Raw genomic sequence first — 24,636 nt, forward strand, 5'->3', positions numbered from 1 at the left:
ACTGTGAATAGGATTGCAGAGTTTTGTGAACGTGCCTAGAATTATTCCAAGGCACTCTCACTGGCCCTATGTCTGCATGGTTGCTGTAAGTCTTCACTTGTACCTTCCAGTTACTATCTGATGATGATCTTTTCAGAATGGAGAAGCGTCCTTGTTCGAAGTGAACATTCGTTATGTCGGAGGGCTCTTGACGACGTACTACCTAACCGGTGAAGAGGTTTGTTTCCACACATCCTGCATATCTCTCACTGTCTCAAATAATGAATGTGCAGGTGTATTTCTGGATAGGGCTGCTCCCAGCGGTGCTCAACTGAACATAAAATAATCCCTCTGTAACAAGAGGCTAAACCTGTTTTTTATGAATATTGAACTCCCACTAGCAGTCTTTTAATTAAGTCTCACACAATTACCTTATGCTTGCCATGCCTGGCTCATCTATAAAGATCTTTTCTCCAACGGACAATTTTAGCAAGATCGTTTTTCAGCTTGGTGCATTGGTCCCCACTGAAATGCATTTGCAGTGATCTTTGCCTTTCCCTCAGTCCTTGTTACTTTGTAGCCTAAATATAGGCAATAGCGCAAACTTTGGGGTCGCTCCAAATAGCCCCGCAGGCTAAGTGTTAGCTTATTGGTGGCAGCTATTTGTGAAAACCCCAAATTAGTGTTCTATTTTTTGTGTAGCAAAAGTTTGCACCGATAAAGCAGGGGGCCAGGCTGTGGCTAACGCCATCCATGTGCAAGGAGCCTTTCTTTAGTGTGCAAATGTCATGGACTGGTGAGTGTGTGTTACAAGCTCCCCTCTGTGCCAGTACGCAGTGGATATGAGTCTGTTACAACCCCCAGCTACCGGGCCATGGCTCTTTAACTCAGATTGTCAAAACTCACGCTTTTAGCTCCGGAGGTTCCCGATTCAATCCCCATGTGTGAACCCAGAGGGCTGGCCATACATGAGGATTCATCTGGGATTTGAGCCATCAGCTTCCTTTGGGAAGAGGAAGTGACTGATGTGACAACCACCCCCATGGTCAACACACTGGGGATTGAGCCAGATATCTGTCTGAATTGCAGCAGCTTGAGCTGAAGAGCCGTGGCTTCGTAGGTGGGGGTGGTAACAACTCCTATCCTATGTGGATCAGCACAGAGGGGGATTTGTAACACACGCTCACCACAGGGTTACACAAGGACTGATCCAAGCAAGTACGTTTGGTAGAATTGCCCCAACCCCTGGTTTCCCCACTCAGCCAGCAGAGTTGAGTTGACCTTTGGGGAAAGGCACCCCTTTCCGAGGGTGGTGGAGCAGCGTTCCAATGAGCACTAGGCCCGCAACGAATTCTGGCTAAATCAGAAGATTCCTACTGAAAACACTGCTCTCTCTTTCTCCCACCTATCCCTCCCAAACGTAGGCCATATCTTAACACATAACCTGTCTCATAATATAGCTGTGCTGGAATTTAAAAACCAGATGTGGGGAGATCAAGAGATTACTCCTCTACCCTGAATATCTCAGGCAAACAGAAGGCCTGATCCCACTGATCTCAATGGGAGTTCTGCTAGCATACGGCTGCAGGATTGGGCCTTAAGCAACAAGTAAATAACCTTTTCAAGCAACTCCCATATTGCTACAGGCCGGCGGCTTCTGTTGGAGGGAGCTGCCCATGATAGGAGGAAATGACTAGTCCTTACATTGTGATGCCAGTGATTTGTGGAGACCTGGGAGAAGCTCCATAATTAAGGCTGCATTTTGGATGAGTTACAGGAATTTGTTCCTCCTGGGATTTCCCTGCTGGGAAAACTCTCAAAGATCTAGTGCCTTGTGCTGCAGCCCCTCATGCTCACAGCTTCCATTGACTTCAACTTGACAGAGAAGGAAGAGAGGCCACGAAACCGTAAAGCTGGGGCAGCAGGCTAGAGAGTGAGCTCAGCAGACAGGTCAGTGTCTGTCCTGTGTCAGTTCAGTGCCTCGCCCCTCAATAATCTAGTCACTTCCTCATGGTTTTCCCTTCTGAACCAGCTCCCTATACCTTCCTCTACTGTGACAAAGGCCTCAAAGCCCATGGGCAAGTTTGGGTTTCCTCCATGCTGTATTTCTCAGAGCAATAATGTCTTGCTTTCTTAGAACTGTTGTGACAACTTGGACTGAACTAGGGAGGTTAGAGGTAGAAGGCTTGTGCTTGATCTCTTGTCACTTACAGGCTTCTCTTGCTCAAGACAAATCTCTTGAGCGCAGATTATTGCTTGTATCAGTTTGTCCCAAAATAATTGTGTCTGGCGGCTTTGTGCAACCAGCCCCCATAAGCTATCATTTGATTAGAAAGCCCATAACTCGGAAATTAGGAATGGAAAGGGTGATAACTTAGCCATGATGAGGCCAGGGATCCTCTCTGGAAATTAGTTGCACTTAAAGGAGTGTCTGTGTGTGTGTGTATGTGTGTATAAAATATGTGTTCTTGAAATTAGAAGTCATGTGAGCTATCAGCAACTTGCTTTGTAAACCATAGCATGCTTCATCCTTAGAAATCTGCTTTAATTTTGATGTCTTCACTTCTGTTTTCCCCCACCATCCCACAACAAGTTCTTAAAAGGGGACCCTTTGTCCCCAAAGCCATGCTTTGCAAGATCAACTCAAATCAACCCAGAAGGGCGTGTTCTTGTAACAGTACTCTGAGCAAAGCTACTAGCCAGCTGCCCATCATTGGTGTTAGAGCAGCCAGCAGCATTAGAAGTGGAGACCTTTGACCCAAGAAATTGGTCTTTGCTCAGTAGGTTAAAGGAGCAGTTCCAGGAGCTTAGGGACTGGAGATCTGTGCCATGTGGGCAGATCTCACGTTTTAGCACAGCAAGATACAGATGCTTAATCCAGTTTATCTACTATTCCCCCAGCTAATGCAGAACTTGGCTTCAAGTTCCAAGGGAAAGTACTTAGAAGGTTTCAGAAATTCAAGAGAACAGCTGGATGTAGCAATGGGTGGCTTTACATATGCAGACACTAAGCTCTCTAGGCAGTGGGAAGCACACAGCTTTGAGAGTGGTTAGAGCTGTGCAGAACTAGGACAATGAAACCCCAAGCCCAAGCTGAGCTCATTTAATGATCCTGGGATGATCTCTGGTTTCATGAGGAAGCCATGGAAAACATGGTGGGTTTGTCCCATAATAGGGCAAAACTTGGCCGTTTTGGCTGTTTAACTTTGAATTTCTGGGTTCAGAGTAAAACTCACAAGGAGTGTGTCCATAAGAACCAAAACCAAGGGAAAAGGAAAAGGGTTCACACAAACCCCAGTGCCCTGAAACTGCCAAATGTCCTAATGCCAGTTATATTCCAACTGGGAACTTTCGAACTCATTAACCCAGGACTCTGAGTCAGAAGTTAACAGAACTGATCCTGTAATTTGGTTAGAAAGGGAGATCTCCTCTACTGTAACGTGAGCCAACGCTGCAAAGCTCACATCCAGATCCAAAGTCTGAGGCCCGTTTGGATCCAGGATTTTAGACTGGTCTGTTGTGGATCTCCAGGGGCCATATATAAATTCTGGTTCAGATCAAAACTTCCTCATGGGGTTTGGTTCAGGCCCATCCCAATATGTAGGCCTAGGGCTACCCCACTATTTGGAAATGAAAGCCCTGTAATGTCCCATCATTCTTACCCACTTTATAACTTGTGTCTGTCTGGGAGTGTATGGAAAAGTGAAGTTTAAGAAAACCAGCATGACTGATACTAGCAAGCAATACAATGTATATTTTAACTCTCTTTTCCTCTTTTTGTCTAACAGGTATTCAAGAGCAAAGCTCTAGAACTTGGAGAGAAACTTCTACCAGCCTTTAACACCCCCACTGGTATCCCACGAGGTGTCATAAATCTGGGCAGGCAAGACACACCTCATTATTTTCCCATCGTTAGCAGTAGGTCTTACTGGGGAGGAGGGATAGCTCAGTGGTTTGAGCATTGACCTGCTAAACCCAGGGTTGTGAGTTCAATCCTTGAGGGGGCCATTTAGGGATCGGGGGGAGTGGGATATTTGGATGATTTAGTTGGGGATTGGTCCTGCTTTGAGCAGGGGGTTGGGCTAGATGACCTCCTGAGATTCTATGATTTATGTACTGAACACTTGTAAAGGAGTAACAACTGTTCCTCAGGGGTATTTTGCCTCTAAGAACATAAGAGCTGCTATACTGGGTCAGACCATGGTCCATTTTGCCCAGCATCCTGTCTCAGCACTGGGGCCAGAGCTTCAGGAGAAGTGTACAGAACAGGGAGATTATGGTGAGATCCATCCTTTTCTTCCACACCCAGCCTCTAGTAATTAGAGATTTAGGGTTGCCCTGAGCCCGGGGTTGTGTCCCAGACCATCTTGGCTAATGCTGTTGATGGACCTATTCTCCATGAACGTATTCATTTTGTTTAATCCAGTTATTCTTTTAGCATCTTTCTGTAGCATCTCCCCCCCGACTCTTGGAGGATATTCGTTTTGGCAACTCAAACTCCAGGCGGCATCTTGGCCGTAATCAAGGGTGACTCACATTAAATCCAGCTGTGGTTTATTAATTTTTTCAGCCGTCCACATTTTCTTCCTTCACTTCCTGGCAGAGCCGCCCCATTGGAACAGGATGTTCCCACTCACATTTGCCTTTGAATTTTTTTGGTGGGCCCTGCATTTAGAACTCTGCTTGCTCTGCATGTTTTTGCAGTGCACCAGGCTAGATGCACGAGGCTACTTTTCTGGATCTGTGCGGCTCCATGCATGGAAGCTGCGAAATAGACCTTGTGGCAAAGGTCAGTTTTGTATCCAAATCTATATGAATAGCCGCAACCCATGTAGTTTTCTGCCTGCCTAGACTCCACAACATTCCCTTAGGCGACATCTACACTTCAACTGCTTCGGTGGCAAAACTCGCCACAGTGACAGGAGGGGTTCTCCCCTGGCTGTAGCTAATCCACCTCCACGAGGGACAGTAGCTAGGTTCTTCTTCCATTGAACTAGCACTGTCTACACTGGGGTAGGTTGGCATAGCCCATCTCTTGTTGGGGGGGTGGATTTTTCACACCCCTGAGAGACATAGCTGTGCCAATGCAAGTTTTCAGTGTAGACCAGACCTTAGTGCTACAACACCGCCTCTGAGGTATGTGACATAAAGCGGGGAGCTGAGGCAGATAGGTTAAATAACCAAAGAGACAGGAGTGGAAACCATGAGCGTTCATTCCCCGTCCCCAGTTCTAACTACTACACAACACTTCCTGCCCATCAGGACTCGTTGGCTCATTTTGATGCCAACTAGCTAAAGTCCCTGGGATTTTAAAACCTGCACACAGGCTGCAGCACAGAGACTAGGCAACATGAGTTAACAAAACCCTTCCGTCCTCCCTGCCACAGCACTCAGAGCAGCAGCTGGGGTCATTTTACCCCACATCTGCCATTGGGTTCCTTTCCCTGTAAAGTGGGAGATTTCATTGAACATGGAACCCGGGGTGATCCATTGCTCAAATGTCACCGTCGCCCGCTGCTTAACGCTCCGTGCAATGAAAACTTTGAACGTCTCCACCACCTTAATTGTATCCTTCCAGGAATGACATTCTGCTTCCTGGCTGGATGAGAAAGTCTCAGGTGGTGCCTCTTCCTCAATACAAGGTCACGCACTGGCTCACCTTTTGCAGAAATGCCGTACCTCACTCTACCGTTTGCAAAGACAATCAAGATGACAGAGTGTATCTGCCCAGACACCCTGAAATATCTTGCTGATGACCTTGGCTAATACGGAAGAAAATCAAAATAGCCAGAGGCTTCCTAAAAGCAAGAGTCTGCATTACTGGCTAGAGCTCTGAGAAGAGCACTGAAACGGATTAGGGGGCCGCCAGTAATTATGTAGGAGCAAAGATGAAAAGAGCTAAATGTGCGTAGCTTGGCTGTGGTTCGAACGTAACAAACAGCCTGCATTTGAAGGGTGAAAGCTCCCCAGAATGAGAGGAGTTGTTCAGTGGGATACAATACATGGAGGTGTACGTAGGAGCAATGGAATGACCTTGAGAGAGGGGCTGTTTAGTCTGAATATCGGGACAGACTTCCAACCAGTCAGATGCCAAAACCAACGGAAGGTTTTTCCCTAACTAAAGCCCAGTCTCTCAACCCTTTTATTTCTACTTTTGCAACCAGGATCTGCTAACCCAGGCTGCTTCTCTTCCCAGGGCTTTATCTCCTCCAGCCACTTCAGCGTCACCTCCTGCCCTGGTGCTCTTGAATCCTGCAGGGTGCCTGCCCGTCCCTTGTGCCATCGAATGCTCTGTCTTGTCATGTCTTGAAAAATCCGTCCCTCCACCCACTAGCCTCTCTAAACTACCATCTCGTCGCCCTCGGCCCATTTGGCTCCAGGGTCCTAGAGCATATTGTTTATTCCAGCTTCCTTTCCTCTTGCACCCTCTTTGATCTAATGCAGTCTGCCTCCACACTATGGTCCAAAGTCGCTAATAGCCTTTTCCTTTCTCAGGCCAAGGGATGGTGGTTCTTCTTTGATAGCTCTGCTTTTGACACAGTTGATCAGCCCTTCTTTAGCTTTTTCTCCTTTCTTTGCCTTCATAACTCTGCTCTCCTTATTCTCCTCCCACCTTGCTGGCTACTCCTCCAGCGTCTCCTTTGAGTGCTGATCACTCTTCCCTTGTCTGTTGAGAACCCTCAGGTTCTGTGCTCATTACCCCCTGCCTTCTAGCACCATTTCTCTCTTAGAGATCTCATCCACTTCCACGGGTTTCTCTACATAGACCATTCCCATAACTTGCTCTCTAGCGCCAACCTCTCCCTTTCTGCCTCTGATGTCTCCCCCTGGATATTCCTCCACAATCTCAAACTGACTCTTTCTGATACTGAACTTCCAGATCCCTCTCCTACGCTCCCCCTTCTCTATTATTAACAACTTCCACCATCTTTCCCATGTCCCTGGTTTGTCACCTCAGTGCAGTCTTCAGTTCTTCTCTTTCCTTTCCCCCCATGATCAGACCCTTCCTAAATCCTGCAACTCCTACCTCTTTAATAGCACCAAAATCCATCCTTTCATCACTATTCCCACTGCTGAAACCCAGGCCCATGCCTTGGTCGTCTCGATTACTGGAATATTCTCCTTTCTGGCCCTCCATCCTTCCTTTCTACCCCCTCAAGTGGGTCCCCACACTCCCTCCAGTCCCCTTTCCTTATTGATCCCTTGGTCTCTTTTTTTTGCACTCCAGGCTTCCTGCTTTGTCTTCTGCTGCCTTCTGGGCTTTTCCTGTTCCTGCCTGCCAGACCCCAATCCCCCCGTCACATCTCTCCTCAAACCCCATCCTTCCCTCTAAGCAATAATCTCTCTGAGTGATTAGCCTGTATCTTGATTTGTGTGTTTGATTCTTTCCTACTTTGGCACTTCGGGGCAAGGGCTTTGTCTTAGTCTCTGTTTGCAAAGCTCTGTGGAGATGCCTAGCCCGATGCTAAAAGACTTTTGATAGTTATTAAATACCAGTATGTGTTTTTTGGAATAAGGTTACTATTAGAGCTGCACATCTTCCCTTACCTTAAAGGCTAGTGTCATCGTCAAGACAGTCTTTGGAAGGAATGTTTCTCAGCTGTTAGGAGAGAAGCTAGCGAGGAAGGCCAAGTCCATTTGAGCTCTACTGCTAGAACATGTTTTCTGCAGAGGCCCACTTCCGGCTTGTCTTCAATCCAGAGGGCTGGTGAAGGTGGACCAACCCTTAGCAGCCTTTCAGCCAACGGTCTACTCAAAGCATTTGGGATGGAGATTTTCAAGGCTATTTCTTTCAACTCCTGTCAGCTCGGAGTACTTCTGTCATAACCAGCGCAGTCTTTAGCCTTGTCCAGTTGATTCAGAACATATCTAGTTTGAAGCAGCTGTCCCAGTTCAGGTCCACTGCACCTGTATTCCTGTTCCTGGTCCACCAAAGACGACACCCACTCTCAACCTTTCCCAGCTGACACCTGTCTTAGGTGAGACACACATCTCACTCCCTCCTGACGAGGGTATTTCCAGGCTGCACAATGGCCTGTTATTTCCCCCGCAAGCCCGACAGCCAAAATGTCCAGCAGCTGAACTTTGCTTTCTCTTCCAAGCCTATGAACAGTGTAATTGCCCACAGTTGTAAGGTACTACGCAGCTTTTCCTAAGCAAGCACATTTATTCTTAAGGTGAAAAGCATTCCAGAGAAAACATATTAAAACAATAAAAGAATCTAAATGCGTGCTAATAAGCTGACCAGAGATCATTTCCATCTCCAATGAGGACTCTGGTTGGAGTCAATCATTCAGCCACACACAGAGAAGTTCTTGTGGTGAGGAGTTCATAACACTTCTTGCTCAGAACAAGAACCCCTTTGGACAAGTTGGCCTGTCTTTTATATAGCGGGGGTCTTTGCTCTTGAGATTCCAGGAGTAGCTGATCAGCAGACAATAGACCTTTCCCCAGGGCATAGCTTCAAAAGGCTGGGGCTTTGCGTAACTGGAGATGGGAGGCTACATTTCCGTTCACCTTCCCCAAGAGATTTCCTAGGAAACCCACTTAACCGAAAGTTCATTCTTGTCAGGCACATTGTTTAAAAGAGTCCTTTGAAAGTCATAGCACATCCCAGGCTTACACTAGCTATCTCCCCCCTCGAGACATTACCTACAATCCCATAATAATACATAAATATCTGCATTTTGAATACAATGAACATCTAAGGAACTTAGACTTCATTCAGGAAGGTTTGTGCAGGAAGTTGCCCTATCCGTCACAGCGGCTTATTAGGTGATTTCTGTTTGTGAGATCGTATTTTCCTATTCTTTCAATGCAGCAGATAAAGAAAATATGATGATTAGGGTCCTAGTGGACAGATACAGGAAACACCCATGAGATCGTTTAGTAGTGCCATCCGTCCAACGGCAGGATATAGTCTTGTATGGTAGATACAGCCAATATTAAACTAATACTGCATTTAACCTCACTCAAAATGAGCTGGCTTTTACTGTATAGCGTGCACTTCTTCCAAATATGGACAGTGGGATTCCTGCTGCTGAAATACAATCACTTCTGGGACAGCTGTTCGAACTGCACCCAGCAAAGTTTGCAGCCAGCTTTGGACAGAAAGAGAAGAATACTCTATCAATTTAAATTACCGGGGGAATATGCTGTCTACTGAAAGGTTTGCTGCTTTTCTCTGGCAGCATAAGGAATAATTCTGCACCTAAAAATGTTTTCTACATTTCTCAGACAAGAATAACATTTTTCCAGTGAAAGGTCATTAGCTTTAGCCTTGATCAATAGCAGAAATCCTTATCTTCTAACAGAAGCGTTCGGGCACCGTCTAGTTGTTTCCCCCAGTTTCAGCGATGGTTCTGGCTGCCGTAAAAAGGGAAGACACGTGATTGGAAATGGGCAATATTGTCAATATCTACCGAGGATCATGGTACTCGAGGGATCAAGCCTGTGTCATTGCTGGAAAGAGAACCGCTGAGCTTCCCTGCAGAGGCTATTTTGGGATCCGTCCCTCAAGATATAGGTCGCTTTTCTTGTCTGTGTAGATTTGGGAGAGACAGAATCACTGCCGAGAGCTGTAATTTATAGCAGTGGGCTGGGGCAGGGAAAGGGTCAAGGGAAAAAGCAAGCCCAAGTAAAGAGTGAATGAGAATGTTTGTGATCAGAGAGCTCCCCCTTTGGCAATCCATTTCCACCCAGTGCGAGGCCTTATCACCACAGGACCCGCACGTGTATGCACTGCTGTTCACCGTTAGAACACGCTCCCCATTTACTCACACTGTGCTGATGCAATAACGAGATGAGGATTTTTTTCCTTTCTGCCTGGAGTTGGCAGAACTGGAGATTAGCATACAGAATAGTGGCTTGTGGGAGGAGGGAGAGGGGAAGGGTCTGATGAGAGGAGATCCAAACAAATGTATACCAGTTAGCTTTATACAGTGTCTACTAACTTTCCTTAGGTGTATCTGGCCCTTCCAGTCTTTGCAAGGTCTGTAAGATGAGGCCCAGGAAGTCAGGGTGTCTCAGAGTAGAACTTTGGGCTGCATGGATATTAGATCTGGCCCAATACCTGTGGGCGTTTCCCCTTCCCACGCGTTGTGCGGCCCTGTGTGCTGATTTGGTTGCTGCCCCGCCCACCCATCCATCCTGTGGTGTTAAATGTAGAGGCGTACAAAGCATTTGAGGATCCTTTTGGGGCAAGGCACTGTATAACTGTCAGATTAGCGGTGGTGCTGCACCTCAAACCTAGGCTTTCAAGCCTCCTGCACTTCCAGGAACCCGGGGCTTTGGCTTAGCCCATCGTAGGGATGAGCCAGCTGGGAAACTTGGATTCAGATTCGGTACTCCCTCTGTGCCCTCCCGCCAATGCAGCACTTGGGTGAGTTTGCACCGAGGGGCTGGTTCAAGCCCGGCTCTGCGTAGGAGACTGTGATTATTTGAGATTGCCTTGTCCAGTGGACCTGCTCAGTCGGCTTATTTGCTTTGGGCCAAACTACCCCTATAAAGCTAAGAACTCTTTGGTGCCACTAATTGTTCGACGCACAGGGTCCCTACAAACCTGTGAATGCCGTGTAGCCATATTGGTTAAAAGCAAAACTCTCCACACCCTGGGCCTCTAGTAGGGGTTCCACACCGCAGAGCAAATGCAGGATCTGCCCAGGGGATACGGAGGGAGAGCTTTGCCCCAGGCTTGTAGAGAAACCGGCTGTGTTTGCTTGGTAATGAAGGCTCCCTATTTTGTCCTCGCAGTGGCATGAGCTGGAGTTGGGGGTGGGCCTCTGCAGGAAGCAGTATCTTAGCAGAATTTGGCACCCTGCATTTAGAATTCCTGCACCTCACGGAGCTCTCTGGAAACCCAGTGTTTACTGAAAAGGCAAGTACTTAACTACTCATTCTTTACTGAAATGATTCTTATGTACCCATCGCCCTGGCGTCTGGGCTTATGGCATAAAGTACCATGTTGCATGCAGCTGCCCAGAGCAGACGGTGCAGCTAGCCATCCTTGCTCTACCACCCCAGCTCACCGTAAGAGACACCTTTCTGGTGACGATCCAGAGACAGACACGGGACCATAAAGAGGTGCCTTGTGGGCTGGGGGGGGTCACTAACGGGATCTGGCAGACAGCTGGAGGGAGCAAGTTCGGCAGCCAGGGACTCTCCACTACAAATGCCTTGTCTCCAGCCTGTCAGCACAGACGCTTCAGCTGATCCCAGCTTCCAGTGGCAGAATTCCAGACTCAATATGTACTGTGCTGACTGTCCCACTGTAGGATCCGTATTTCTTTACAGCAAGTCAGTGTATTGTGTGAGAGAATTCACTGAACCACTCACGTATGCACCATGCCGGTGAGTCTAACTACTCCTTCTGTGATGGAGTCTGGAGCACTGATGATATTTTTTGAGGATTAGGTCTCATGTCTATGCACCAGTCCTGTGCATTGACCACACCCTTATTTGTCTGAGGTTCTGTTGCTCCACTTGGGGTTGGAACACTCCTAAGTTTTTGGTTTATTTTTTCTATTTACATTTTTTTTGGCCCTTCCACATTCCTGCTTCCTGCAGTGGTGATGACTGGCAGACGCCTTAGTTTTTTTGTGCCTCAGTTGAGTCCTAAATACAGGGGCACAGGCTATATTAACCTGTCTGGTGCATCCCACAACGATAATGGTTAATAACCCTGGTATGTTAATATTACTGCACTGCAGCCGTGGAGAATTGCTGCTGTAAACTGACTTTAAATGCAATGCTCCAGCCATCAGGATTTCCGCAAAGGTCTCCTATGTGGGCAAGGTCTGACAGTTGACGCATTGGATTCCTTTTGTAACTTCTAAGTTTAAAATCTATGAATATTACACGTTACCTTGAGGGGTTTTTTTCCAAGTGATCTTATAGTGCATGTGAGAGCAACTTAATATACTGTAGGATACTAGCGATCATTAGCTGTCCCCACGTGTTTCCTGAGGAACTCACTCTGAGGGAGACAAATCACTCCAATTAGAATCAGACCTTCCCCTGTGAGTCTGATGAAAACGGATCACACTCAGAGTACCAGTGTGTGGTGAACATACTTCGATTGTTCTCCCTGTATTTCCAGGGAAATAGCTTGAGAACAGACTGTTCACAGGATGTTTCGCAGTGCTAGCCTGCCACCCTGCTTGCTCAGTGATTTTGGGGTCAGGGAGAGAGACGCAGAATGGAAAGGGGATGGGGGAGTGTAGTAGAGAAAAGCTAACAGAGACCATGAAAAAATAATGGAGAGAGACAATGTCAAATAGGAGTGAGAAGAAGAAAATGAAGGAAAAGGGGAAACTGAATGGGAAAGAGAAGGAAAAAATGGAAATGTAGAAGGAAGAAGGGAGGCTAATAATACAAAAGGAAAATGATGACGATAAATTGCAGAAAGGAGAGAAAAAAGTGAAAGAGGGAGAGAAGAGAGAGATACAAGAAAGGAAAGTGGGTGGATGGGAAGGAGAGCTGAGTGAGGGACCGAAGGGCAGATGTGTGCCAAAAACACAAGGGATAGGTAAAAGGGGGGGGGGCAGTGTTTAAATCTAGGATTAATCCCAAATTTGTTGTTGTTAAATTGTGCTGTATTGGCACAGTCTGTTCCCCCCATCTCCCCGGAAGCCAATCAAGTTCCCCTTTTCTGGCTGAAAACCCAGCAAACGAATTAGGGTGAGAACCTTTCTGTAGTGGCGTCTCCCACCCTGAACATGCTCATTATATTCCGCCGCAAATGTATGGGGTTAAAGATAACACCATGTGAGAGAGGAAGCCCAGGAGGATATGGGCTCAGCCAGCCATCCGGAGGGAAATGACTTCAGAGGAGCAAATCAACTCATTAGCATGCAGCTTGGGACTCGTGTCATTTTTAATGGGAATAATGTCCATCTGCGTCTTTGTTCAAACAGGTCATTAATGTGCCATGCTACTTAACTTCAGTAAATGTCGGGCAGCGTGATAACTTCCTTGGAAACACTGACTTTAAATCTGTGTGACCAGCTTTTGGCATATAAATTGTCTAATCTTATAAAAGGTTTAGAGTATATAAGCTGCTGTGTAGGTTACAGTGGAATATATATGCTGCACACAATTTATTTTCATCCAGTACGTAAAAGTCCTGTAGTGTTTAATAAGGTTGAAACCAACAGCGGCGCTGCAGGAATTAAGTGGGGCTGTTCTAGGAATTAAAGGCTCTGACTCAGCAAGGTATTTTCGCACATGCCTACATTTAAGCATGTGAGCAGCCCTCTTGAATTCAAAGTTAAGCAAGTGCTTATGTACCTTGTGGAATTGGGTTGCAGATGAGACTAGAAATTACTCTAAAAACCTATAGAATTTAATAAAGAATATATCCCCTGGGCCTCAGAATTCCTATAGAAGGGTCACTCTCTTGAGGACCCTTCCCTAAGGGGTATGATAGTTTTCATTTCCCAATCCTGAAACAATAGCAGCATTTACAATAAAGACACTGTCCTTGGACCGTTACTTGTGCAATTGGATGTTAAAACCAACAGAAAAAAAATTGTTCTCATTAACCTCTGAGGATAGACAAGAAGCAATGGGTTTAAATTGCAGCAAAAGAGGTTTAGGTTGGAGATTAGGAAAAACTTCCTAACTGTCAGGGTGGTTAAGCACTGGAATAAATTGCTTAGGAAGGTTGTGGAATCTCCATCATTGGAGGTTTTTAAGAGCAGGTTAAACAAATAACTGTTAGGAATGGTCTAGTTATTACTTAGTCCTGCCTTGGGTGCAGGGAACAGGACTAGATGACGTCTCGAGGTCCCTTCCAGTCCTATGATTCTAATTGCAAAGTTAAGCTCGTTTCACTTATAGTGCAGAAATGCTGGATTTCTTAATGGAAAAATAGAAAGCGTCTTGTCCATTTTCTCTTTGTAGGTGATGAACATCCGCAAAGTCCTGAACAGAATTGAGAAACCGCAGGGCCTGTATCCTAACTTTCTCAGTCCGGTCACTGGGAACTGGGTCCAGCGTAAGTATCGCTCTCTTATTCCGAGCTGTGCTCAGGAAATGCTACTGATGTGTTTCAGCATTTGTGCTATTCCTTAGAAGGTGATCTGTAACTACAAGAACAGCAAGCCAAGGACATTTCTCATCTGCCTGATAAAAGCCCTCACTAATGCTGGTCAAGGAGCTCATTATCCATGGTGATTAGATAAAGGTAACCTTATTGAGAAGATGCAGTATAATCATCTTTCACAGGAGTCTTATTCCGAGCTGAGTGAGTATCTTACCTCCAAAGTGAGGTTTAGGACCCATAGTCGTACACATGGTAGGATTATGCTACATGATTCATTAAAAGTTGGCATGTCTCTTTAAGGCCCCCATCCTCACTTCAGTGATCCCATTGTCCTCCCTGGGAGTTACACATGAAAGCTACAGGATGAGACCAAAGAGATTTGGTTAGTTACTATATTTAATGCAGCAAGTAAGAAATCTTCTGGAGAAGCAGTAAGAGAGTGGAGTTTGAGATCCTCCCCAGAAAAAAAAAATGAGGAATATAAGGAATGAAGGAACCCTGCCGCACTATCCCTCTAGCCAGTCTCATACATGCACAAACGCATTACCATTACTATGGTACTTGCTGTTGGATTTTCCTATTGAGACAATGAGTGGGATGCGTGTATGTGTCTGTCTGTCTCTTGCATCACTATTAGGAATGCGACACTGGTCCAGGGGGAAAATACAGGTGTGCAAGAGGGAGAAACATGCGGGATCATGAGGACAGTAGGAACAGTGTCTTTATTCTGATCCTGCTTCTTCCTAAGCCACTTCACCCTTCCAATATCCAGAGAAAAGGCCAGGCAACATCTGTTCTGTTGTTCAAAGGCAAAATCTTGCTCTCCAGTTTGTACATCAGTCTTGACGCCTCTGTTCCACTTCTCCCCATTTGTGCAGAACCCCTGCCTCTGCCCTTCCCACCCCATTGTATTACTGGTCTGACGGCAGAATTTTACTCAAGGCATTACTATTTACAATAAATCAGGAAGTAAAGTAGAGGCTGCTTTTAATTTGGCCTCCTCAGTGGATTCCAATTGGTCCCAATTAAGCAAAGTTCATTGAAATAATTTTTGCCTCATGTCTCTGCAACTCTGTTCATTCCCTTGGATCACTTGTGACCTTTTTAACCACTATATTAGTCACGCTAATTGTAATTGATAGGGCAGTTGCATAGCTGCCATTGTATGGGACAGGTGAGAGAACACTAGCTGTGATCAATCCATGACCTTTAACAGCCCTAGCAACACCTCTTAACAGTAATTGACAAGGCTTGTGTTGAAAATAGTCTCAGCAAAACATCTTGAACAATTGCAATTGTCCCAGTAAACCAGAACTTCAATGAGAAGAAAGTCAGTTCCCCGGTTCGTCCCATTCATTGACTTTCTGAATTATCCACATCCCCTTGTAAGTGGTTTCACCCTTCACATTTGTGTTTGTAGAGTTATTGCAACCTTTCCACTGGAAAAATTAATCTCGCATCCTAGTGCTACATCCTTGTGATGGTGTTTTCTTTAGGTCATTGCCGTTTGCATCAGCATGGTACATTTCCCTTTGCAGCACAGAGGGGGGGAAATAATGTGACTCACCTTTATCAGTCTTTCATTCTGATAACTCGTTGCTAATGCATCACTTCCCAAAGAGCTGTGTCCATATTCTTCTAATTGTAAGCGACTAGATTGAAGTGTATAGAATACCTTCTGGGTATTCAGTGTTCATCCATTTTGGCCACCAATTCAGTTCCATTTAAATCCACTAATTTAATCCATTTTAACCATTCTGCTCCCACCTTTTGTGATGCTTGTAGGGATCCCCAGAGGTTTGCTGGTTAATAACTGCCCATTTAGATGGTTTGGAGTGAGATGGAGGCCACAGGACTAGATTAAAATTCACCAGTTGGCTAAGCCAGGAGCGGGCTTGGTGGCACCTCAAACTTCTTATGGCAGTAGCATATAAGCTGGCCTCGTGATCCGAATCTGATATCCAGGGAGCTGAGAGACTGCTCAGCCTAGGAACCCTCTGGTGGACCTAGGAGTCAGCTGGTGGCAGATGCCAAGGTAGAGAGAAACTGTAGCTGTTGCCTGCCACAGGGACTATCATAGGTGCCAGTCTCTCATTTTCTTTCTCTTTGTTAAAGCTGTTTGCAATAAGCCCTTTTTAGTACAATTGTCATGTTTTCCCTAAAAGGTGTAACCGTGACCAGAGCAGATTGTCAGACCACCCCAATGAGAAGGAATGCTGGAACTCTGCTAGCTGCAGTCGTTACCTTTTGAAAATTAAGGCACAGCCTCCCTGATGAAATTAATGACTTGTTTACACAGAGGGTCTGGGAGGCAAATTCTGGCCTTGCTTTTAACATGTGGAAAACAATTCTGCCCTAGCGCTCTTGCTTTGGTGATTGTTCTGACACGCCTAGGATCATACACTTCCATTAAAGACAATCTGCAACCTGTATTTGTAAAATATTGTATCCTCTTTCCTGAATCCGGGTTTCTAATCTCATTGTTTTGCCATGGATTATTCTACGGTTCATTGGCCACATACTTTATCACTGAATGCATCCGATGAAGTGAGCTGTAGCTCACGAAAGCTTATGCTCAAATAAATTCGTTAGTCTCTAAGGTGCCACAAGTCCTCCTTTTCTTTTTGCAAATGCAGACTAACACGGCTGCTACTCTGAAATTTATCAGGGATGTTGCTCTTCAGGTCAGTCAAATGCGGGGTTGTTGATCTCGCCTCTAGATAGGATTTAGTATTCAAAATAAACCTCAGGACTTGATATGCACAACAGAAAAGTGGAAAAACAGCATAGCTAATCCGAAAAACCTACTGTATCTACTTAACGTTTAAAATGAAATCATACAGACATGTAGGTGGGTAACCCTAGTTAATAGGTCTAGTCCATTTCATATTTAAATGGCTAGGAGAAGTGTTTTTTCTTGCTCATTTGAAGGGTGAATTTGGCTGCTTCAAAGAAGGAGTGTTGGGTTTTCCCCCATTGCATTTTAAAGATATAAATGTGTCCAGCTGTTTCCCACGCTGATTCCCCAGGCAGAAACCTGCAACTGCAGTGTCAGACCTGTTTCCCATAGTGATTGCTTAGCATTCTCCTCTTCAGTAAGGTCATACCACTATGCAATCTGAACAGGCAGCCTTGGAAATCTGATTTCCCCACAGGTAAATATTCAGTGCACATCTCCCCACCTGGCTTTATTTTAATATACCAGAAACCTAGGACTTCTGCATGCGGGCTGTATCACACTCCAGGCAGAGACTAGAAACCACCAGTCCCCGTTAGCAGCCAGGGTGCCCTCTGCTGGCAGTTCTGTCCAATCATCCTTTTTCTGCTGTGATGCCGATATCCAATTCGTATTCTCCCCTTCCTCCATTCGTTACACCCCCTCTCCATGAGGGAAAGAGTGAGAGGTAGGGCCACATCCTCAAAGGTAGTTAGGTGTCTAACTCCCATTATTTTCAATGAGAGTTAGGCACCTAAATATTGTGAGGATCTGGCCCGTGATGTTTAGTGGACATGCAGCTCCATCCATGTATGTGTCTGCTCTCAGTTTGTTAGCCCAGGATATGGTTTTTATCTCATAAACAGGAAGCATCTTTAATTTATCATGTAACTAACCGTGGCAAGTGAAAGCTTTGAGTAGTTTAATTAAGGGCAACTGGCACTTGGTAAAAGACGGAATGTTTTCCTTATGGTTACACTTTCCTTCTTAATTTTCTAAAAAATGTAATGCTAGCCTCCAACAGGAAACCAAAAAGGGGGGAGAATTGAGTCAAACTATTTAATAAGGGCGGAATTGTTCTGTCTGGTAAAGCAACTGTGTATCGTAGATCATGTGCAAAAATAGTTATGCAGCAGTCTCTTGTTGGCTTCCACCACTGCAGACCACGTCTCCATTGGGGGCCTTGGGGACAGCTTTTATGAATATCTGATCAAATCCTGGCTGATGTCAGACAAGAGAGACACTGAAGCTAAAAAGATGTATAATGATGCACTAGAGGTAAGTTCGATTGCTTCTCCAGCTGTATTTCTTATAAGGAATATTTTGTCCAACAGAATGTTAGTCAAAGCAGTTTGTTTTTCCTTCCTGCAAGATGTGTTCAGATACTGATTTTTAATACATTTTAGGCTATAGAAAAACATTTGGTTAAAAAATCTGCCGGAGGATTGACCTACATTGCAGAATGGAGAGGTGGCATCTTGGATCACAAAATGGGCCATTTGGCTTGCTTCTCTGGTGGCATGATAGCCCTTGGAGCAGAACAAGCAGCAGAAGAGAAAAAGCAACATTATATGGATCTAGCCGCAGAGATTACTCACACGTGTCATGAATCCTATGCACGCTCAGGTAAACATTGTGGATTAAAGTACTGCTGATAAATTACTGTGGTAGGAAAGGATTTACAGCTGCTAAAAAATTGAATCTCGCATTGCAGTAATTCTTTGGCACTTTTGCAGCATCTTCCATCAAAATAAGAGGGCGTTTAACATTCATCTGTCCTTGCCGCACCCCTGTGAGAAAAGTCAATATTGGTATCCCCATTTCAGATCCTGAGAATCTGAGGAAACTGAGCCACAGAGAGGTTGAGTGACTTGCAAAGTCATACAAGAAACCAGCGGCAGAGCTGGCAACTGACCCAAGATCTCCTGAACCCCGGTCCCTGTGTTCTAATCACAAAGCCACGCTTTCTCCCTATAAAAGGAGTAATCTGAGTTCCTATATCTCAGCACTTTGAGGTATTGCCATAACAAATGGAGTAAAGCACTGATCTGCCTTTAATTTCTCCCACAATATACAGCTGAAACAAGCTAAATGGTCAGTTGAGCATTGTAGGGTGTTAGAAACAGGGAATTGAGTTCTGTTATTCCTTCTTAAAACGAACCCAAACCATAAATCCCTACTGCAGCCTTCCTAAGAGAAGATTGTGTGAGTCTCTCCATATTTCCCCATATTCAGTAAAATCTTTCTCATTGACACAGTGTACTTCGCAAACAAAAGGTGTTGAATATTTGCTTTCATGTAAAGCATTCAGTGCAGGCATATAAAGACTAACCATGCTAACAACAGGACAAATGTGGCAATCCCGTGGCAAGTTACAGTTCAAGCTAGATGTGCTTGTCTTAAATGTGGATAATGACACTCACCTCCTTTATAAAGCACTTTGAGATCTACAGATGAAAAGCATTTGTAAAAGTGGCAGGTATTGGTTTTATTATAGTGGGTAATTTGACAAGATCAAATACCAAAAACATTCTGCTGATGACTCGAGGGCTGTGATTAGCTCTACACACACCCAGCTTCAACATGCTTGTAATTATTTGGACTTTGTTCCTTTCTTTATGAGCATTTGTCGAGCACTCCTGAGTATGTGTAGTTGCAGTCTGCTGTCCAGGAGGCTTGCCTGCAATGTGTCTGTCGTTGATAACTCTTCCTTTTGATTGTTTCACGTCTTACCTGCATCAACAAGCATGTATTTATGAGCTGCGTCTAGCTCATTTGCCGAAAGCAGCTCTAACAAACTTCAAGCCAAGCTGGAATTGGATTTTCAAACTCCTTTCACAGCGCTTACAGAACTGCAGCTAGGCCATCTGAGCTAACAACCCGTGGGCTGCAACTGCCTGGAGCCATTTTTCACCTTCAGCTGTGTCCGTCACCTTCAGAAGAACAGCGCTAAGCTTGCCATTAGCAGCTACCCTGCTGTCAGATCAGCCAACTCGCTGTGTTTCAGACAGTGGCTGTGCTCTTAACCTTTTCTCTGGTTCTCAGGAAACAATCCGAGATGTTTGTGCTGTAAGATCCCCGGTCTCTCACTCTTATAACATGGCTCAGGTAGGGCAAATAAGGTGTGTAAAGAAACAAAATGTGTATACGAAAGATAGTCTTTTGGCTACAGCACCAGCCATAGGGCCAAGAGATCTGGATTCTGTTTCCAACTCTGTCACTGGTTCTGTTTGACCTCAGGCAACCTCTGGGCCTCCGTTTTCCCATCTGTAAAACAGAGGTGACAGGTGATTAGATTTTCTAATGCATAGAGGTTCTGTGAGTGTGTGTTAGTGTTTTGAGATCCTCACATGGAAGGCACTTGAGAAGGACAAAGCAGTAGTAGTTTTTTATTATTTTGTAATCAGAAAATAGCATTGAAAGTAACTCCATCCTATTGCATAGCGATCTCCGTTTCAAAAGGAAGGTTAACGTACCAGAAGCTAAAGGAGGGGAAAGGGTGGCAGACACAGTTCCAGCTAACTTCTGATCCTCCTTTTGAAAAACATCCCTCATGACTGTACAGTAATGATCATAAAATCATATAGGGCTTGGGTACACTTGCGAGTCAGAGCGCATTAAATCAGCCCCGGGCACCCTAACTCCCGACATGTCCACACTGGCAAGGCACGTAGAGAGCCTGGACTCTGCAGCTGGAGCGCTCCTGGTAATCCACCTCCACAAGAAGCATAAAGCCTGGTGCGCCCCGGTTGAAATGCCCGGGCGTCAGTGTGAACGAGGGGATGCATTACTGTGCTGTGATTGGCCTCCGGAAACGTCCCATAATCCCCTGAAGTCAAGTGGCCACTCTTCACATTGTTTTGAACTCAGCTGCAGGCATGTGGATATCCCCTTTGAAAGCTCCATTTCTGACAGCCGGCTGCTTATCTGCTCCGGGACAAAGCAGCCGTTACTGTGGAATGCTGCTGTTGTGAGTGTGAGTCATCTAGTCCAGTCCCCAGCACTCAAGACAGGACTAAGTAATAACTAGACCATCCCTGACATCTAACCTGCTCTTAAAAACCTCCAGTGGGAGAGGTTCCACAGCCTCCCAGCGAATGTGTCCCAGGGCCTAACCACCCTGACAAGAAGTGTTTCCTAATGTCCAAACGAAACATTTCTCTTGTCCAATTTAAGCCCATTGCTTCTTGTCCTATCCTTAGAGGTTAATGAGAATAATTTTTTGTCCTCCTCCTTATAACAACTTTTTATGTCCTTGAAAACCGTTATCATGTCCCCCCTCAGTCTCCTCTTCTCCAGACCAAACAGATTCAGTTTTTTCAATCTTCCCTCCTAGGTCATGTTTTCTAGACCAATTAATCATTTTTGCTGCTCTCCTCTGGACTTTCTCCAGTTTGTCCACATCTTTCCTGAAACGTGGCACCCAGAACTGGACACAATACTTCAGTTGAGGCCTTATTAAAGCAGAGCGGAAGAATTACTTCTTGTGTCTTGCTTACAACACTCCTGCTAATACATCCCAAAATGATGTTTGCTTTTTTTGTGACAGTGTTACACTGTTGACTCATATTTAGCTTGTGATCCACTATGACCCCCAGATCCCTTGCTGCGGTACTCCTTCCTAGGCAGTCATTGCCCAGTTTGTACATGTGCAGTTGATTGTTCCTTCCTAAGTGGAGTATTTTGCATTTGTCCTTTAATGATTGTTCAGGCCATTGGGCCCAATGACCATGAAGTCAAGAAACCCCTACCTGAGACAACCTATAAACATGAGAAGCACTTGAGTATCAAAAGCACGGCTCGACTGTCTCTGAAGAGTTTCCTTTTCCAGGGCTCTGCTGTAGGAGCTTTGTAGCTGATGTTTCTCACTAGGGCCTGATCCTGAGAATGGTGCTCAGCGCCTCTCAACTGCTCTTGACTGCAGTGGAAGGGTGAGGGGCTTATGACCCTAATACTGTGTGAGAGAGATGTCTCTGAGAGCTTCCAGCAGGAGTCTTACGACCCAATTCAGCCCGGGCAAAAATCCAGTGACTTCTTGCACACGCTTACACTAGGGTTGAATGTGACCCTTTGATCTCGTTGCCAGGCTGCTGGTTTCAGAAGCGCTTTCAATTTACTTTTGGTATTTATCCAAATATTTTACTGCACAGGGTGGGCACCATGTCTGAATTTATACATGACGGATTGTTTGTTGCACCCCATAGCAAGCCTCGGCTGTATTAATGCCGCATAACACCACATATAAAACCCATTAGCGTCGGTTATGAATTTTTAAAGTCAATTATTATGTGTGGGGATTTTTCTTTCTTCCTTAGATACCAAGCTTGGCCCCGAAGCTTTTCGCTTTGATTCTGGAACGGAAGCCGTGGCCACCAGACTCAGCGAGCGCTATTATATACTGCGCCCTGAAGTGGTAGAAAGTTACCTGTACATGTGGAGGCTGACCCATGATCCGAAATACAGACAGTGGGGCTGGGAAGTTGTAAAGGTATGATCATGAAATATGCAGCATTCACCATTACAGAGCCCTGGATTCTTACAGATATCTTTTTCTAGGGGAGGAAAAGGATAAGCAGAGTTTTAATTGTACTAGCCCCTGTCGTGTGCTACAGCACAGTGATATAAAGAGAAACCTAGTTTTCTTTTGTCTCTTTGCTGATCATTGAAAATGTCTGGGCTTTGTTTAAAAAAATAACAATAAACCTTACAGGGACTGGAGGGAAAAAGAGCTCCAGACCTCAGACAGTGTAATGGCTATGAGTGGAATAATGTCAGATGTAGTGGACTGAGCCGCACATTTGGAATTATCTAGACTCTGTGAAACCATAATTTCATATTCTTGCAGGGTTGACTCAGCCCTGCTCGTATTAAGATAGAGATATGAGCATCAAATATTATGTTTGGATCTTCAGAATGAGACTTTAAAAGACGAGATCTTCCCTGTGCTATGAGGACACAAAAGATCCCATAAAGACTTCCCGGCTAGAATGTCTTCTCACTCCATCACTGTTTTCTAATGTGATGTACACAGGGCTGCTCCTCTGCGCCCCAGAGTTGGTTGCATTTCAGTGGCAGCATTCAGTCATTCATAAAGTGCCTTGGAAAGGAGCTGTGTAAAAGAGTTACTATTTGACACCTGTTGTTGATATGGGGGTACCATCAACACCAAGCAATCAATAAGCTTACATTGTTTACCTTTTTCCAGCTGTTGTCATTAGAACTAGCATCTTTCCTGGACTGTTGCGTAACGATCAAACTCTTCAGTGAGAGTGAAGCTGCTATAAAACCTGAATCTGATTTGTAACACAGCTGATGCTGATTAACGGTTTACTCCATGTAGCTGTGTGTCGCTGAGATTTCTTTTCTTTTCTCAGGCACTGGAAAAATATTGTAGAGTAGAAGCAGGCTTCTCCGGGATCCGAGATGTTTATACCACCACCCCAAGCCATGACAACATGCAACAGAGTTTTTTTCTGGCAGAGACATTAAAGTAAGTCTGGCATCCTGAGAAAGCTTTCAGAATAAATCTCCTCTCTGGGCATAAAAGTCTTTCTGGTGTGGGTCATCTTCATGCAAAATATACAATAGCTTCATCTTAGAAAGCGTTGGATTCCCTGCAGAGCAAACTGTGGAAGATGGTGGGCTACAGCAGGCTTTTTGTGTCTCTTCTGCAGAACAATTACATAAAGAGAGATGAACGTGTCTGGGGATACATTTCTGTAATTTCCCAGGTGCTCTGTCATTTTCCGCTTGTGCACTGTATTTAACAGGAGTTTTGGCCAGATTCTCAGCTAAATCAATTTAAATCAACTTGGCTCTAAGGATATCGACCTATGCCATTTACTGCCCTGAGGATCTGGCCTTATATGTACACTTGGAATTCCATTAGAGTCTTTCTGTAATCCAATTTACCGGTTTCTCTTTTCTCTCTTCCTGCCATGTGGCTCCAGGTACCTCTATCTTCTGTTCTGTGATGATGATGTGCTGTCTCTGGAAGACTGGGTATTCAACACGGAAGCCCACCCACTGCCGGTGAACCACACGAACCTTAAAGCTAAAGCAAGCGTGCAATAATGATGCTGTTACTCAAGCGCCCTACTTCGGCGGCACTCTCTAGCGGGTTACTGCATTTCCTTTCCATTAAAGGAATTAGCAATGTTCCTAAAATGGTATTTTGGGGCACTAGTCCAATTCCGGACAGTATTATATTGGGGAGAATAAACTGTGACATAAGCACCTTCTTTTCCTCTATGAGGAGATCTGTTAGCCTGGTGACAAGATGTTGATTCTGGGCCATATTATTAACAGATCATGGACATTCCTTTATACAGAGAATTTATATGAAATCCACTGACTTTGCTTTCTAGTGGCCAAAGGATTGGAAGTTTGCCATACAATAGACTTTTTCCCCCTTGTTCTTCCTTTCATTTTTCTTTTTGATTGTTGCCTTTTATATACAGTTGGAGTTTATCATATTTCTAAGTACAGGTTTCAATGTACAGTGCTTTCTAAGTGGTGTCAACATTGTAACTGAAACAAAAACTGTCTGCAAAATTCTTGACCCAAATGTATTTTTATATATTTTTTCCTGTGCTCTTAAACCCACATTTATGGGACATTGCATCACATGTAACTTTCCTTTATAACCTTTGTGGTTTTCTACTTTTATTTGGAACTAAATGTTATGAGTCACTTGTAATAAATTGCACTGCTGTAATAGTCAAATCTGTGAAATAGAATAAAAGGTCTTGTAAAATAAGTAGCATAATTGGGTTTATCCGACATTACCAGCTATCCATAACTGTCAAAGACTTGCTGTATTATCCTTGGAATGAATAGCTGACAATAACGGTTGATTTTGAGAATAATTGACAATAAATGTTTATTTCAAGAATAA

General features: G+C 44.8%; 1 protein-coding gene across 4 annotated transcripts in view; it reads left to right on the plus strand.

The window, feature by feature from the left end:
• MAN1C1 (mannosidase alpha class 1C member 1) overlaps window positions 1-24,636 on the plus strand; it is an 89,286-nt gene extending 64,650 nt beyond the window's left edge. For all 4 annotated transcript variants that reach the window (XM_073317874.2, XM_073317873.2, XM_073317872.2 and 1 more), the window contains 9 exons: window positions 137-217; window positions 3,768-3,862; window positions 10,732-10,855; window positions 13,882-13,975; window positions 17,902-18,017; window positions 18,146-18,365; window positions 22,055-22,227; window positions 23,114-23,229; window positions 23,690-24,636. In XM_073317874.2, the coding sequence (XP_073173975.1) occupies window positions 137-217; window positions 3,768-3,862; window positions 10,732-10,855; window positions 13,882-13,975; window positions 17,902-18,017; window positions 18,146-18,365; window positions 22,055-22,227; window positions 23,114-23,229; window positions 23,690-23,813 (1,143 nt within the window). In that variant the 3' untranslated portion in view covers window positions 23,814-24,636. The remainder of the gene's footprint in view (window positions 1-136; window positions 218-3,767; window positions 3,863-10,731; window positions 10,856-13,881; window positions 13,976-17,901; window positions 18,018-18,145; window positions 18,366-22,054; window positions 22,228-23,113; window positions 23,230-23,689) is intronic.

Source organism: Lepidochelys kempii, chromosome 19, assembly GCF_965140285.1.
Source record: "Lepidochelys kempii isolate rLepKem1 chromosome 19, rLepKem1.hap1, whole genome shotgun sequence".
Taxonomy (NCBI): domain Eukaryota; kingdom Metazoa; phylum Chordata; order Testudines; family Cheloniidae; genus Lepidochelys; species Lepidochelys kempii.